Source organism: Silurus aristotelis, assembly GCF_946808225.1.
Source record: "Silurus aristotelis genome assembly, chromosome: 12".
Lineage (NCBI taxonomy): Eukaryota > Metazoa > Chordata > Actinopteri > Siluriformes > Siluridae > Silurus > Silurus aristotelis.
This window is the reverse complement of record NC_139585.1, coordinates 23,212,797-23,230,575: the sequence shown is the minus strand read 5'-3', so window position 1 is coordinate 23,230,575 and position 17,779 is coordinate 23,212,797. Positions and strand designations below refer to the sequence as shown.

At 40.1% G+C, this 17,779-nt stretch overlaps 1 protein-coding gene across 1 annotated transcript; it reads right to left on the bottom strand.

Moving 5' to 3' along the window:
• On the bottom strand, window positions 1–12,760 carry tubgcp2 (tubulin gamma complex component 2). Its single transcript, XM_083556946.1, has 18 exons — window positions 12,286–12,760; window positions 12,002–12,169; window positions 10,674–10,802; window positions 10,267–10,443; window positions 8,291–8,450; window positions 7,435–7,642; window positions 7,107–7,306; window positions 5,682–5,871; window positions 5,410–5,555; window positions 5,140–5,320; window positions 4,229–4,409; window positions 3,823–3,995; window positions 3,605–3,733; window positions 2,481–2,601; window positions 1,455–1,598; window positions 1,118–1,246; window positions 871–1,034; window positions 1–291 (listed from the first exon to the last, which is right to left on the bottom strand). Exons 1-18 carry the CDS (start codon window positions 12,346–12,348, stop codon window positions 216–218), a joined length of 2,739 nt encoding a protein of 912 aa, XP_083413072.1. The 5' UTR covers window positions 12,349–12,760; the 3' UTR covers window positions 1–215.
• Window positions 12,761–17,779: the final 5,019 nt, after the last annotated feature.

Below are 17,779 nucleotides of genomic sequence, written 5' to 3'. Positions count from 1 at the left end.
TTTTCGTTAGAATAATATTTAATAAAGAATTGCTTATATTACAACACACCACTGACACACTTTCTGTGGAAGAAGAAATACACATCAAATACTTTTCGTAATAGATTTTAAGGTAATGTGATGGGCACAGGGTTCTCATTTAAAACTGCTGTAAGGGGCAGAACATGCCATTAAACCCCTCAATGCTGTTTGATGGAGACGTGTGAAGAATTGTGCTATGTAGAAGTTTTCTGTCCCCTCTCGATTGCCATTCGCTCCAGACGCTCGGTGTAGAACCCGTTAAAGTCCAGCCTGCGGGAAAAGAAAAAGCAATACATTTTTTTTTTTGAAAAACAGACTTAACATACTGCAAGAGGTTGAAGTAAACTACACTAGATTGTCAAAAAGTTTGCGGACACCGATAGGAAGATGTTCCTCAAGATTTCAGCGTGTGCTTGTGGAGATTTGTGTGAGGTGAGGAGGCCTGGGGGTGCAGTCAGTGTTCCAATTTATCCCAAAGGTGTTCAATAGCGTTGAGGTTCAGAGCTCAATAGCAGGAGATATTCCACTCCAACCTATAAAAAGCATATCTTCATAGAGCTGGACCACAGCCCCTGTGCACAAATCCAGCTACATGAAGATATGATTTACATGGATTGGGGTGAAAGATCTTGAGTAGCCTGCTATAGAGCTGATTTTACTTACATCATTGTGGATGAATGAGCTCAAATCTCCACAAAATCTATAAGTACATCTTCCCAGAAGAGTGGAAGTGTGGAAAGAGATGTTCAAATATCACATGAAAAAAAAATTATGGTCAAGTGTCCACAAACTTGTGTTTCCTAAAGTGTATTTATTCAAACTGAAGTGTATTTAGTAAGGCTCGCTCACCTGTAGATGATGTTGATCATGCTGTGCTCACAGTCATTAGTGCTGTAAATGCTCAGCTTGTCCAGAAGGTCCAACAACAGTGTGCTGAAGTTACTGTCAAACTTACTGATGGTGCTTTCGAAGCCTGCGTCTGAATGCAGGGAATCGACGTGCTCAGCTAAAAACTGGAAATATAGAAAAACAATTTTTTATTACAATTACAATATTTATGGTAACCCGATGACACATGGTCGGTCCTGAGCATTACCTTAGAGGTCAGTCTTTTCTTCTCAGTCTCCTCAATGCGTTCGCTCTGGGTTGGAGGACCCTCCATAGTGCCGTGTTCCAGACTTAATCGGTTTATCTCGCTGTCCATCCTCATGCTCTGGGTGAATCGCTAGAAAAAAAAAAAAAAAAAAGGCATCAGAAAGGACGTGGATGACACTTAGCAAGTACCAAATGACACTGGTATTGATTTGAGGGCGCCCTCTGTTCGGAGAAATACAGAATGTAATTTACTCAGAAACACCTTAGAGACTGGTATTAAACTCCAATGACGGCTTTACAACCCTGTCTATTTAATCCTGTATCTGTATCCGTCACACCTGCATGCAGTTGGTGTACATGACGCACACAGACATGAGCTTCGAAAAAATCCTCAGCAGTTCCGGGTTGGTCAGCATGCAGTCTTTCAGACAGTTATCCAAGAAGCTGGTGTGATGGCAAAGAACGTCGTCAATGTTGGACGCCTGCAAAGACAAACAATAGAGGATGAATTCCTTGTGTCTTTCGGTTATGCAACAAAAATACATATAGAGTATAAAAGAGAGCTGAGCGTGTGTACATACACTATATGGTCAAAGATATTAAAACACCTGACCATTCCCAAGCCATATGTGGTTCTTCTCCAAGCTTGAGGCACATGATTGTATAGGACGTCTTTGGATGTGGTATAGTCAAATTTTACGTTCACTTAATCTTGGAAACCCAAACCTGTTCCAGCATGACAATAACCCTGTGCACAAAGTGAGCTCCATGCTTTACACAGTTTGAAGATCTTGAGTTGCACTGCTATAAAGCTCTGACACCTTTGGGATGAACTGGAAAGCTGACTGCCCCCAGATCTCCTCACCTCACCTACATTAGTACCTGACTTTACTATGACTTTACTGACTTTATGGCTGATATACACAAATGTTCACAAGCACATTCGAAAATCTAGTGGAACATTTTTCCAGAAGAGTGGAAGAACTTCCAAGAGCAAATTTGGGATAAATGTGGAATGCGATGCTCGAAAAGCACATAACGTTCTCATGACCAGGTGTCCACAAACATTTGGCAATATAGCGTGTGTGTTGATGTGTGTCGGTTTAACCCACTGAAAAGTTAGAGAACATATCGAGTGTCTATGTCTGTATTGGTTTCCCCACTAAAAAAAAAAGTGAAAGTGGAATGCGAAAGCCTAAAGACGAATTAATGCAGTTCTGCTTGGAAACCCGTCACCTGTCTCCTCTTTCTTCCGCGCTGAGCCAGCGAGCTCGCCACAATATATAAACTCAGTTCATGGTCTTTATAAAGTTCGTGGTGTTCCTCATGAAATGAAGAAATCGAATGTAATAAGTTCTGGTCACCGATTTTAGGTTGTTCTCCATGATGTGCCAAGTCGGCTCCATGACCTCAAACATCATGTAGTACTGGATGTTCTGTACGAAGTTTAGCATGCGCTGTCTGAGAGCGAAGGCACCAGCAAACCTGGAGTTAGAAGAGAAAAAATGAAACATTTAAATCTCTCACACACACACACACACACACACACACACACACACACACACACACACACACACACACACACACACACACACATATACGAGGTGGTATCAAAAAGTGTCGAGACTAATGGTGCTAACTGGTGCTATTCTGACCACGTGCGTTACCACATCTGCGATTTCATCATGGACAGCAAGTTAAAACGTGACATACGGCGATGCTGCAACGAGTCGTTCGAGGTGTTTGACTGGCACGCGTGCTTCAAGAGCGGAAGAACATCACTGTTAGGTGAGGAGATCAGGAAGAACTTCAATGAGCTCAACTCGGAAAATGTTCGAACCTTTCGGCAACTCGTGCATGACGATCGTCGGAGAACAATCCGCACCCATCCTACTCGCCAGATTTGGGCCTCTTCCTGAAGATTAAGCTCTGGCTCAAAGGTCACTGTTTTCACACCGTTGCGGAGATCTAGTGCAAATAGCAGAAGGTGCTTACGAACAGAAGACTTCCAGGACACATTCCAGAGGTGGGCAGGAACGCTGGGAGCGCTGTATTGCTTTGCAAAGGGACCATAAAGCATAGATAAATAAACTTTCTTTCGGCTTCTCCCGTTAGGGGGCGCCACAGCGGATCATCCGCATGTTAGATTTGGAGGGTTTTACGCTGGATGCCCTTCCTAACGCAACCCTCCCCATTTATCCGGGTTTGGGACCGGCACTAAGGCTTGTGGAACCCTAATGGCTGGGGTTGGTTCCCTGACCGGGGATCGAACCCGGGCCACAGCGGTGAGAGCGCCGCATCCTAACCACTAGTAAAGCATAGATAAATAAAGTACTTTTTTTGTGTACAGAGCAGGTCTCGAAACTTTCTGATACCTCGTACATATGCTTTTTAATATTAACAATAACAAACCTAGAAAACCTAATCTAAAAATAAACTCTTAAAAAAAAATAAAAATAAAAGATTGTGTATTTGAAAGGCATGTCACCATTTTGCAGAGTGGAGGGAGTACTGCATGGCCGACTTGTTGCTGATCCACACGTTGCAGAGCAGCCGCTCGACATGCTTGCAATAAAACATATGCCTGAAGAGCATTTGATATCTGGTCAGTGCTTTCCTGCGAAGAACAAACACAGCGGTGACTTCGCCCCTGCTCCAAATCACTCCGAATACCGCAGGACGCGTCATACATAAAAAGCTGTTTACCGGTTGATTATAAGTGACAGCGGCCATTTGACAATGTAGTCAAAAGAGAAAGCCTCGAGGCCACTAAGGGCCACTTCGGTGGGGTCAGCGTTGATGATGGCTTTCTCCTGCTTGGTTTCTATGGCCAAGACGCGTAATAACTGAGTAATGACATCATGGGGCATCAGGTCAATCTGGAAAACAACAGGAACAACACAAACATTTAATCTATTATTACGCTGTACAGGTACAAGAATGGCCCATTAACGTGACAGTTTGTGAATTTCGCACGCAGTTTCCATGGTATATAAAAGCCCCGCGGCCGTGTCGATGCCTAATAGTTAATGCTATTGCGAGGAATATTCAATTACTAAAATTGGATTTGGGCCGAGTTTCAGGCAGTGATAAATTTCCTTAAATAATAGACCTTTAGATCATCTTTGAAGGGGTCCGTGTTGGCCGTGCTTGTTCGAAGAGCCAGCTCCAGCAGTGCCTCTAAACGAGTAGGGATGATGTCATCGACCGGTTTCTTCAGCTCCTCTTCAGTGAGGTCCATGAAGTGCACAAAGAAGTCTCCTTTGTCCATCAAAAAGTAGTGCTTGATAGACCTGAACACAACCCCACACTGATTTAGAACGTTTTGCACAGCATCATATCAAGCAAATAAATATAAAAGTTTATTATTAATCAAACTACACTATATTGGCAAAAGTATGCAGACACCTGGTCATAAGTAAGAAGATGTTCCACTAGATTTTGGAGGGTGCTTGTGGAGATTTGTGCTTATCCAGACACAAGGGTTTTAGTAAAGTCAGGTACTAATGAAGGTAAGGTGAGGAGGCCTGGGGGTGCAGTCAGTGTTCCAATTTATCCCAAAGGTATTTAATAGGGTTGAGATTCAGAGCTCTATAAAAGTAGATCCTCCACTCCAAACCATGTAAAGCATATCTTCATGGAGCTGGATTTGTGCACAGGGGCACTGTCATGCTGGAACAGGTTTGGGTCTCCTAGTTCATGTGAATGGAGAATTTTCATTCTATACAATTGTGTGGTAACAGTTTGGGAAAGAACCACATAACGCTGAAAAAGTCAGGTGTCCCAATACTTTTGTCCATACAGTGTATCTGCTGCGATACTGCTTCCAATGAGCAAATTCACTATTAAATACAGGATAAACCATGACGAGGCTCGGCTTTATATAAGGGAATAATCGAAATGTGTTCGCATCATCACCCTTCTCTCCTAGCATAGCAATTTTTGTGTCATTTTCATAAAATATGCAGATACAACCATCTGCATATAAACGATATAAAACGCATCGACAGGCGGGACGTTTACCTCAGCCGAGTCACCAGCTCCTTCTCCTCCATCAGAAAGTCCAGGAGAACCTTACTCGCATAGTTGTAGGCTTTTTCGATTTGCTCCACATACGCTCTCTCTTTCAAAGTGTAGAGAACCTCCTTCGCGTCTGGACAGGTCACGTCTCGCCCGCACTCCCTCACGACGTTCAGGTACTTCCCTGAGTGAAGACAAAAAAAGAAACCATAAAATGAGTATGAATAAAATCATCTATACCTTGTGTAATTAAACACGTGACGGCAGGCTCACCTGTACTTAGAATTTTATCTGCCATTTTCTGAAGAAACGACGGGATTTTGTGCTGCACGATGGTGTATCTCTGATCCCAGTATTTGTCATTATAGTCCTCCTGTATCTTCTCTTTCTGAAGTTCATGTTCCTCGACCATGAATTCCCTGTCGAACAATATATCTGATTTAAAACTCATTCAAATACTGTGATAGCATGTCTATGATAGACTTCCAATATATAGTAAATAAACCTGAAACCCGAGTTATGCATTAAAATTCAGTTTTCTATACCCGTATGGATCTTTGATGATTCCCCGGTAGATCCACTTCTCCAGCATCTCGAAATACGGGACGCTGGCTGCTTTAGTAAGATAGAGGCACAGCTCTTGGGCTTGACTGTCCCCAGTGTAGTTGAAGGTGCGATCGTGAAGTAAACTTAACGTTGAGCCTCCCATGCAGTCTCCTTTATCTACTGAAGTGGCTGCGCATCAAAGAAACAAGAAAAGTAGCTCAAGTAGGTCAAGATATATATATATATATATATATACACACACACACACACACAGTCATGTATTATATGCCATTACTCTCATGCAAATAAGCCTCATATTCAATCTATCATACTTCAGGTCTAATCTAGTCTCACGTGTGTTAGACCGGTCCTGGCCTATACAATATTCAGCATGCACAGTAATGTACTGCAGGGCACTTTAAAATATTGCTGAATATGCAGTCATTTTTTTGTCCGTCAAACAAATTCAGTAGAAAGATTATTCAAAAAAATGTCCTGCATTTATAATAATAAAATCCCATACTTATATTCACTAGGCTATTAGTTCTATTACAGTATAAAATATCATGTATGATAAAACTGACCTTTTGACTTTATTAAAAAAGTAATGTAATATACATTTCCAGGATTAAAGTCTTTTATAGTTATTTAGAGACATGTTACCTTTGTTTCTATGCAACAAACGAGGTAATATAACGATACGATTGACTTTGACCAAACGAATATATAAATGTTTAGATCTTAATGAAAAATCTCCCCTTTAGCATGAATAACAGCTTTACATGCTCTTAGAAGCCAGACAGTTTGTTTCTTCAAAGATTCAGCTGAAATACTTGATCATGCCTCTTGTAAAAGTTGCTGAATGTCTTCTTCACTAGATCATTATCATCATATGCTTCATCCCAGTGCAGTTCATTAGGATTTAGGTGTGGTGACTAGGCAGGCCATTCCAGGATAGATAAAACTCCAGCCAACTGTTGGCCCTTGATATACGTTTACAGAGCTTGCACGTATACTTTTTGTAGTCATGTTGGTTCAGTATTCCTTTATCCTGGGATAAGTCTCCAACCTTCTCTGCTCCAAAACAACACCAAACCATTAAGCTTCCACCTCCATGTTTGAGTGTCTGGCAACATTTTCTCTCCTGTTCTCTGTCTTATACAAGTTCTTCTTATAGAGACAAAAATGTCAAATTCGGACTCACCTGTCTATAGAACTTTCATCTATTCACTGTATAATTCTGTTTTTGACTTTTACCCTGTTGCATAGAAAAAAGGAACATCCATGCGTCTCTGAAAAACGTTAAACTACTATCACAAAGTTTTGACAGGTACTGTTTTCATCATACCCATGTTCAGATTTCTGGGGGGGTGGGGTGTCACTAAATGACAAAAACCTTCCACACTTTGATGATTTTTTTTTACCGATGGAGGCCAGAACCTCGATGGTGCGCATGGTGGGCTGGATGTAGAACCAGAGCTTCTGCAGAGAGAGCATCCCCTGCCTGTGAAGATGCTCTAGCTGGGTCACCAGGATGAGATACTCCTTCATTAGTGTCCTCATGGCTGCAGTGAGAGCATGGTTCACCTGACCATACTCAAAGGAACATTTCTCCTCTGTGAAGCTGCGGGAAGCATCAAACCAGACAGGATGTTAAATAAGAGTTTGGATATTAGCCGCAGTTTAAAATAAATAAATAAATAAATAAAATCACGGAAAGAGAAACCAAATCAGAGGGATCATTTCACTAACCGTGTGACGGTGGAGTAACAGGATGCCACTGGTAAGATCCGGTTCACAAGTTCCTTAATGGACATGTCCAGTGAAGGGTCTACTATAAACGAGCAACTCTGTCTGCCGAGTACGGGCTGTGCTGCGATGTCTCTCCCATCTACACCGATCAATGCATACAGAAGGTCCTCGACCAGTGCTTGCTCCTGCACGCTTAGCGGCATTGTACCTGAAAACAGAAAAATAGGCAGCATATTTCCCATGCAACTTGTAGAGAAAGTGAAAACAATCATAGCTCTGCAGTTTAGGCACTTAGCGACTGGAACTTTGTCATATTTAAGGTTTAGAAATGTCAGAGAGTAAGACCTTGGATACAGAAAGTATTCAGGATTCAGACATTTTTTTTTTGCCAAAGTTTATTAAATGAATAAAATAACTACACTGTAAAATAAATTAATAAAAATAAATAAATAAATAAATAAAGCCAGACTATCTAAAGAACACAAAATCTTTTGACCATTGATTTATTCTTTCTAGACCTGAAATTTTGTTTTGGATTCTAAAGTCTGCTGTTGCTTTTGTTGTAAATTTGTAAGATTGGTGTTTTACGTGTACGTTGGGTGTGGTTTAAGGGACTAAAAGCAATTTTTTTTTTTTCTCTTATTATTTATTAATGCTTTGGGTAAGGGGTAGAATACATTTTTGCTTTTCTTTAAATTCCTTTTTATTTAAGTCATGTGAAACGCAAATCCTGTTAAGTGAAGTTCTGTATATGGTGGCTTTAAAATGTTATGAGGAGCCGTTTAACTAGATGTAGATGTAAACCTCGACACGGATCCTTCAAGGAAATTTAGAAACCCTTGATCACTATACTTACCAATAGCGACAACTGGATCTCCCATTGGAGCAGAGCTAGTGATAAAATCTCCGATTAGAGCAGGTCTGTCATACACCCAGTTTGGGAAGACAGGAATAGGCTGTGTGGGGTTCTTCTTGTTGTGTCTGTCTCTAAGCAGCTTGCGCGTGACCTCGGCAGACTGTACACAGACAGGGAACATTGGATTTTTATATAATCTTTAAAGAAATGGTCCAAAAATTATTTGTATGAAAATAATGTCTGATTGAAGATCAGGTGTTATATCCTCATATCAGTCTACCTGTTATGTACACTGTATGTCCAAAAGTTTGTGGACACCCTATCATCACACATGTCTACAGTATATGGGGCTTCAACCAAATCTTTCCTTACAGTTGTACAATGAAGACATGGTCCACCAAGTTTCTGGTGAAAGTCCATTGAACACTGACTGAGCCTCCAACAATCACACGTCCAACCTTACTAAAGCTTGTGAAAGAATGCACACAAATCCCCACAGACTCTCTCTAGAACCTAAGTAAAATCCTCCCGGACGAGGGAAATTCAATGAAATGTTTAACAAAGGTGTCCACAAACTTTCGGCCATGTAGTGTAGGCCATATAGAAAGCAACACAACCACAAGTGTATCACAACAGCTATAGGAAGTGTAACATGTGGCCATTATTTCTTTGGTTCAGACAGACAGCAACTCATAAATTTACTTAAGTGCCTTCTGACTTCTAACACATGGTTAGATGCAACTCTACCTCTGCCATGTTAATCTGTATTCTATGTGACTCTCGAGACACGTCTCGTTCTTCGTAGTGTAGTGATTATTCACGTAGCAGCAGCAGGGGCGAGAGAACGAGCTCGAGAAACTGTTTAGCGAAGAGAATTCGATTTACATATCAAATATCGGTCACAAATGATTATTCACTTTCTGAATAATAAAAGCGCTGGCGTCTACCGATAATTAAATATAAATATATTGTTTTTTACAGACGCAAATATGTTAAAAAATAATGCGTGCACACTTTTTTTAGGTCGATACATCAGGAATCTTATCACCCCTAAAAAAATTAATATTCCTCAGCTGAAAAACATGGATGTTATCTAAAGCAGTGGTCCCCAACCTTTTTTGTGCCACGGACCAATTTAATGTCGGACGATATTTTCACCGACCGGCCTTTAATGTGTGACCGATAAATACAACAAAGTAAAATGATACGACCGGCATAAAGACTGGTATTTTCTAAATATAACAATAAACATGAATCCACTGTGGTGTTGTTTGTTCATTTTGCTCGCTTAGGGGTTTGAATTTCACGGTAATGTATTATGTGTTAGCGGGGGTTCCCTGGTGGTCTAGTGGTTAGGAGGTGGTGCTCTCACTGCTGCGGCCCGGGTTCGATTCCCGGCCATTAGGGTTGCACAAGCCAGTGCACTCTTAGTGCTGGTCCCAAGCCCGGATAAATGGGGAGGGTTGCGTTAGGAAGGGCATCCAGCGTAAAAACATGTGCCAAATCAAACATGCGGATCATGAATACGGATGATCCGTTGTGGCGACCCCTAATGGGAGAAGCCGAAAGAAAGTATTATGTGTTAGCGGCAGGAGCCCCTTTAAGAAGGTAGAGGATGGGAGGTAAGACATGTGACCGAGGCATCATGACATGCATCAAGAGTGAGTCATAGACAGATGTGGAGGAGAGAATCTGGTCATTTTCCAAAATAAAACATCGCTTAGAATCAGATAATAAATAAAACGGAAATAATGTAAGTTATGTATTCCTTCTGTGTGGCCCGGTACCGATTGACCCACAGACCGGTGCTGGTCCGTGGCCCGGGGGTTGGGGACCACTGATCTAAGGTGTACAAAATTGAAATAGAAATACATATGGTCCAAAATAAGACGACCTGAAAGAGAAAACCATTTAGAACTACCTTCATACTGTATTTCATATTGAAATCAGGACGTTGTTAGAATAAAAAGCCACACCTGTGGAACGTTGGAGCTGGCTGTGACATTCCCGAGCTTTTTGCGCAGTTCCTCCAGCTCCTGCATCGACATCTTGCTGCTGGTTGGGGGAATGTTGAAGGATGTCGTGGTGCTCGAAGTCGCGTTTGCTGACATCTCTGATCTCTCCTTGGCGTTTTGCTGCAGAAATTTCAGAGTCTGTGGGAAATAAAACAGAGGTTACAACTCGTCTAATCCATGCAGAGTTTGTGTTAATTGTCCTCAATGGTTCGTTCCAAAACCTTGGAATGCTTCTGAATGGATACATTGGTTGGATGCGTTCACCCCTAGCAATGTGGCTGAGATCTTTTAATCTTGCAAAAAGTATATAGCAACAAACATCAAATCTACAAAATGTCAGTCAGTGGAAAATCAGCCTTCAAACATACGTCTTTGTCTTCCGTGAGCTTCGAGAGAAGATAAACCAAAGGATCCAAGTTGCGTGCATTTTTGGATTTGAGCTCTTCGTATTTCCTCAGAAAGTCCTCGGGGGTTTTCGAGTGCTCAGCAATCTTCACCTGGAATGAAACAAAAAAACGTTCATCACATCAGATCAGATATTTTCAGAACAGACATTTTCCAACAAAAAGCCAAAAACCAAACTTGATTGAGGGTTGTGAGGTCGAAAATTAATATTGCATGAAAGTAAATGCTCTTGCCACCATGTTTTAAGGAAATTCACTGCATAGCGAGAAAAACTATTCAATATTTATGTACTCATTCAATACAGCAGACAATTTCCTGTTGTATGTGTGCCATATTAGTTCCTCTATCTACTCGACGTTTGAGAAATCCATGGACGTTGGGATCGACGCCGAGTTATAGCCAAGACTCAAGGAGTAAAAACTGCCCACTGTGTTTCCATCGTGTCTTTAGGGTCTGCGCTCTAATTCTGATCTTAGGTATCCAGTTCTAACGTGTACAGGATTCCTCTGGGTTTTCTGAGTTTCCTCCAACACCGACAGGTAGGCTGGTGAATCACTACATGTGATTGTATGCCCCTGAGGTTCCAGTGACCATCGTTCCTATCCTTTCTTCTCTTCGGATCTGCCTGGTTTATCCTGAGATCTTACCTCTGGATGGAGTCTTTCTAAATTGTGAGACCACTGTGTGCAGCTGGGGATGGTTCCGCACCTCCAGCCTAAAGATCCATGAAGCCAGTTTCCTACAACGGCTTAGGACTACAGGTTGCATAAATAGTTCAGCATTTATGCACCGATTACTGCACACCTCAACAATGGGACTTCAATAAATGGACATTCGCTGCCACCCAGATGAAAACGGGTTTTAGTTTGAGTCTGGTTCCTTTCAAGGTTTCTTCCTCATACCATCTCAGGAAGTTTTACCTTGCCACAGTATCCATTGGCTGCTCATCAGGGATAAGCAATTACCTTATGTGCAATAAACATACACATTCTTTTATATCACCTTATTACCGCTTTATCTGCTTAAAGCCGCTGTGAAACAATGTGCATCGTAAAAATCATCTATTTCACATTTCACATCTATTTCACATTTACATATGCATATATTTAGAGTACTTGTTTATTCAGCAAGAAAGTTCTCTCATTCATTCATCCATCCATCCATCTATCCTGTGTGTTTCCAAGCTGCAGATGACCAGGATTTTGAAGAAGTTATCCATGGTGGATTTTTCTTTGGAAAATGTGTTCAAGATCAGTATAAAGTGTGGATTTATGGAAGCCCCAGAACCCACCTTGGCACTGTGTGCAGACACTGTAGTGGTAACATAAGAAGTCCTGTTCTTCTGCAGTAAGTCGATGTACACCTCTGCCCCATCACCTCCTCTAACATGCAGGAGGCTGAGCAGCTCGTTCACATCGTGATGTATCCTGAACTCACTCATGGCTTCACAGGTTTCCTTCTGGACACAGAAATGTACATTATCCGTTATCACTATATACTCTGTGTGTGTGTGTGTGTGTGTGTGTGTGTGTGTGTGTGTGTGTGTGTGTGTGTGTGTGTGTGCGCGCCACTTACCCCTTTAATATCCACCCAAACACAAATTTCAGGGTTTTGTTTCCCCCCCACACAAAATTTCATATATTAATATTTCTCCATCAGTATTCCAGCCTACACAACAGCCGCCATCTTTCCTATTGCCCCGCTACAGCCAGTTCAAACGTTAACGCTGAACCCAAACGCCTCGACGCTTCCTACACTTGTGCACTACAACCTCATAGCGCCTACGTCATATCTAGTGCACTACAACGCCCTAGTGTACGAATTTGGAACGTATCGTATCCTAGCAATACATCATGGCTCCCAACTAAACAACCCCGGAAGTGTTCATACTAACACTATATTTTCTTCCTCTAGCAAAATGTACTTATAAAGACATGCTAAATGTATTTAAAGCTCTAAAAATATATTCTTGAAGAACTGTAACATCGCTAATCTGAAATTAAAAACATTAAGAAAAAATGGCAACTTTTTTTTTTCAGACGGACCCGCCAAAAACAAGGTTTAATAAATAAAAGTTCAAAGGTTTTTTGCTTAATATACTGTAGCCAAGATAAAGTCATTTAAAACATTTTTTTTAAATAGTATAAATTACATAATAATAACTCATGCCATAAAATTGAAAAAAGGGAGATTTGTAAAATAAAAAATTTTCGTGCAAGTCTTAATGAAATGAACAGCTACACTACATAATCAAAGTCCTTTAAAAAAAACTCGTACATTTATAGTAGTAATGGATGGAGAGTCATTTAGTTCATTGATCAGAAATAATATATAATGTTATATTTTCAATAAGCAGATTCCCGAACACCTCTACATACACCAACATTGACTCTAGTTCCAATAATTAAAATATGACAATGCAGCTAACCTCTAATATCTTTTGGTGTCGTTAGTTCTATCATCACGTGACTCCCATAAATAATGTAACAATAATGTTAATACTCTGAAACAAAATTGATAATTTGCATTGTGCTATTGGAGTCACGTGATAAAAGAACGACCGACTCGGACCATAGGACTCATGAGGTAAACTGCTCAATTCTGTTTCCTGTACAAAGCATACAGAGATTTTACGAAACTTTGCTCATACGAGTAGAAAAGGAACGAATCGTTCTTCGAGACGACTCGTTCTTCTGAGTCACATTAAAGACTCGTTGAAAATGGACCAATCGTTCATCAGCGACCCATCGCTAAGTTACAGTTCTCACAGATCTCAAACCTAAGCAAATCGAAACAAAACGGATTTTCTCAGCGATGTTTGGTTGCATTAGGATTAATAATGCTGCACTTTATCAGTTGTACATATCTCCAGCTTGCAAATTGGAGATGATGTATTTGGGGTGGTGTTTTATCTACATAATCTGTACATAATGGATGCTGCAGAAAACCAACTGAGTCGTATTCGTCGTCTGAACACTGTTCTTTTATTCAGCGTACATATAGGCAGATCCAGCAGTAGTTTTTGAAGTGCTGAAGTCCGTAAGAGTCTATAGAGGGACACAAACAAAAGAAAAAGCTTTTAATAATGGTCCTTTTAATAATGGACATTGTCACAAAGCAGCTTAAGTATATGGTGAAGGTATCAGACTTTGGATCCAGACTCGACTTTGGGTTTGAGTCCTGGCCAAACCAGACTGCCATTCTTTGTGCCCTTAAACCAGGCTTTTAACCCCATGGGTGATTAGTTGTGGGAATGGGAATAAAGTACTCTACCATGGATGGTCCCAAGCCAGGCTGAGAAATAACATTATTAATAATGTTATGCAATTTATCAATGTTGTTTCCAATTATTAACATTATTGAGAAAGGAAGAGGTTTAGCAACCCAATCCTTTAACAAAGCTGCTACGGAAATAGCAAGTAAGCCATCAGGCCCGTTCCACACGATGAGACTCATGGTGTGGAAGGACTGCAATAATATATATGAACAAAAGCATTGGAACAGATCCTGACCTTTCCAGCCATCTGGGGTTCTTCTCCATATTGTTACCACAAAGTTAGAGGCACACAATTGTAAAAGATAGCTTTGGATGTGGTAGCATTACATTTTCCTATCACTTAAAGTATGATATCCAAACCTTTAGGACAAATTGGAACACTGACTGCACTGCAGGCCTCCTCACTTGACCTATATCAGTACCTGATTTTACTCACACCCTTGGGTCTGAGCACAATGAGTACAAATCTTCAAAATCTAGTGGAACTTGCAATGCAGTAAATCCATCATTTTCTAAATTAACATTGGTGATGGGTATAAATGAATAACGTTGTTTCCTGATGGGTGTGTAATCCAGTGGCGTGCATTTGGTACCTGGCCCTTCAGTGAGGACTTACCTGACTTGATCCACCTCTTAATACCACCACTATCAGGTCGCAATTATAGAAACCATCAAAACTACACAGGAACGCAATATTTACAACATGTGGTATTACAGAGAAAGAGACATTTCACATATAGGGTGAATACCATTTTACTAAAGCAAGCTCCAAACCTCTACACTACAACCTACATCATCTGGAGCAGTTCGGAATCAATATTTGTCTAATAACATGACAAAAACATAACATTTTTTAATTAAATACAACCTACTCACCAGAGATGCAGAATCATAATGCATACTCACATAATTTTCAATGCTCCTCAGAGGCTGTAAGCCGTAAGCTGGTACCGCTCGTAGGCACTGGTCCGGAAGTGGCGAACTAGCCACGGGGTTGGCCGACCTCTTCTCACGATGTCTAGCTTTTCTTGAAAAGGGATTTTCAAGTATGTCTGAGACCCAATCACTTTCTCTTCCTCCGTCAGCCATTGTGGGCGTAAACAAGTCTAACTCTGATGTATTAATGTGTGCAGATCGCTGAAAGGCCCTGGGAAAATTAGATTGGCATGGCAGCACATAGAGGCTGAAATCTGATTGGACAAAAAATCAAACATCCACATACACGTACTGGAAGCAGTGCAGCCAAGAGAAACGCTACGACAAGAAGAGAATAAACTGTTGGGAATAAATTAATACAATTTCATGGGACAAATATTAGAATTTATGTTGTAAATGTAGGTCAGTGCTTCTGATAGTGATTAGGCCAGTAGAGAAGGCTTTGCTGGCCCTGACTGCCCACCACTGGTGTAATCCACAATCTGTATAAAGATGGGAATTGTATAACTGGACTGCTGTACATAACAAATCAATTAGATATGTTTGATTAATAATTAAAACATTTTACTGCATGTCATATTTCGTATATTAATGTATGTGACAAATAACATTTTAAAATCAATTTTGATTTAGCACGTATAATAATATAACCTGACTTTTAGGAATCTGAATATCATGCGGCTTACAGTACCAGCAATGCTAATACTGGAATTTAAAACTCCTAAGAGCTTCTTTTGAAAAATCCAGGCACTCTTAGCCATCTAAATACATCATTTTCTGCCATGTTGTGTGTTATACCTTTGATTTTCAGAGAGTTAAATGGCCAAGTGTGTTTAAAAGTTAAGACAGCAACTTATCTTTTAAATATCATATCAACCATATTACCAAAACAGCCTTCTTCCACCTTAAAAATATTGCTAAGCTAAGCTAACATGTTGTCTATATCTGATGCAAAGAAGCTCATCCATGCATTAATGACCTCCAGACTAGCATATTGTAATGCATTACTAGGTGGTTGTCCTGCATCATTACTTAACAAGCTACAGTTAGTTCAGAATGCAAACCCTAACCCTAACCCTAACCCTAGAGTTCTCACAAGGTCAAGAACTTCACTTAGAACTTCATGTGGAGTTTGGACATTGGACCTATTTAAGTGTTTAAAGGCTCTGGCATGGAGAAGCTGGTGTTGGATCTATGATGATCGCAAATGTTAAGCTATTTTTTGAGTTGCTCAGTAGTTCCTGGTTCCATAACCTCAAATGATAATCTTTTATGTATTTGCATTTTTTTTCTTTGTTGCTGTAACAGAGAAATGTTCCCACTGTGGGTCAAATAAAGGTATATCTTATCTTAATGACTGTATAAGACTGAAAAAAGGACATTACTCATAATCTTACATTACAGGGCTCATGTTAGTTCTCACTTTTCAGTGTTCTGTATTGTTTTAAAGACTATAATCACACTCTTGATGTCACCCAAATGAGGATGGGTTCCACTTTTGAGTCTGGTTCCTCTCAAGGTTTCTTCCTCATAACATCTAAGGGAGTTTTTCCTTGCCACGGTCTCCACAGCTGCGCATCAGGGATAAATACACACCGTTCACCTTGACTGTTAAATCTGTAAAGCTGCTTTGAGACAATGTCTGTTGTGAAAAGCGCTATAGAAATAAACTTGACTTGACTTGACTTGAGGTTTCAAGGTGATGTCTTAACAGTTCTGGCTAACGCTAACTCTAGTTGAACCACTCTGGGCAGGAATTATAGGTCAAACTTGAGAAGTTGAACAAAATCTTATTTCAATCCTAACACCTTTAACATCATATGTAAACCTTAGATAGGATATTTTTGCCTACATTTTCTTCAAAATGTGTATTTATTTTATTAAAATTCCATCCCATCTGTAAAAACAACCAGAATCTGCCAAGAATACTTTATAGAGGACTGAAACCAGCCTTGCAGCGATCTGATTTTTATTAACCTATAAAAGCCTTGCTGGTGGTGATGTAGTGTATTAAATAAAATGATCTGGGTAATCTAAATTTTGGGGGATGAATAGCAAATCCAGACATAAAGACAGCTGAAAACCTGAAGCCACTATAATAAACCATTGTCTTCACATCCCACATGGTGTTTGGCTACACCAGTTCTCACAAAAAAAAAACACTAATCGGGTAAATATGGTAAGATTAGTGAGTGTGTATGAGCTCTGCTGCTCCTGTGAATGTGAAGCTTGTCAACGTTATTGTGTGAATAAAGTACTTTATAATATCCCTTTCCAGCTGCTTCTGGAGAAACACCTCATTCCCAGATTAACCAGAATAAAATGGAGTGTCATGTCACCGATTCAATACAGATCCCATGTGACTTCAACTACTCAGACCACATTTTAGATTGTTTGAAAGAGATTAGAAGCATTAAATTCTTTGTATACTGATAGCACTTGAGTTGAGCATATAACAATCTAAGATGACAACAATCTATCCTATCCTAACTTTAATATGTGCCTTATTCTACCTTTCGGTAAGTTTTCTTTATGAAATATAGCCGATAATGTGGATGTTTTCTTTTCATGCCCACTGAACCTGTTCATATCAGATAATTTAGTGCTTACTTCCTTCTACACTTCCTGTTATATTCCCCGAGATTTGTATGAGGCATTTATCAGAAAAAAGGACCAGCACCTGGTAATAACAAGTGTAAAAATATTTTCGGTCATGGTCTAAGACAAAATGTTTATAGAGATAGGAGCCATTGCATTACATACAAGTCAAAATCTGCTTAATTTTCTCTCTTTTTCTAATCAATAATAAAAAAAAAAATTATATATATACAGTACAGACCAAAAGTTTGGACACAC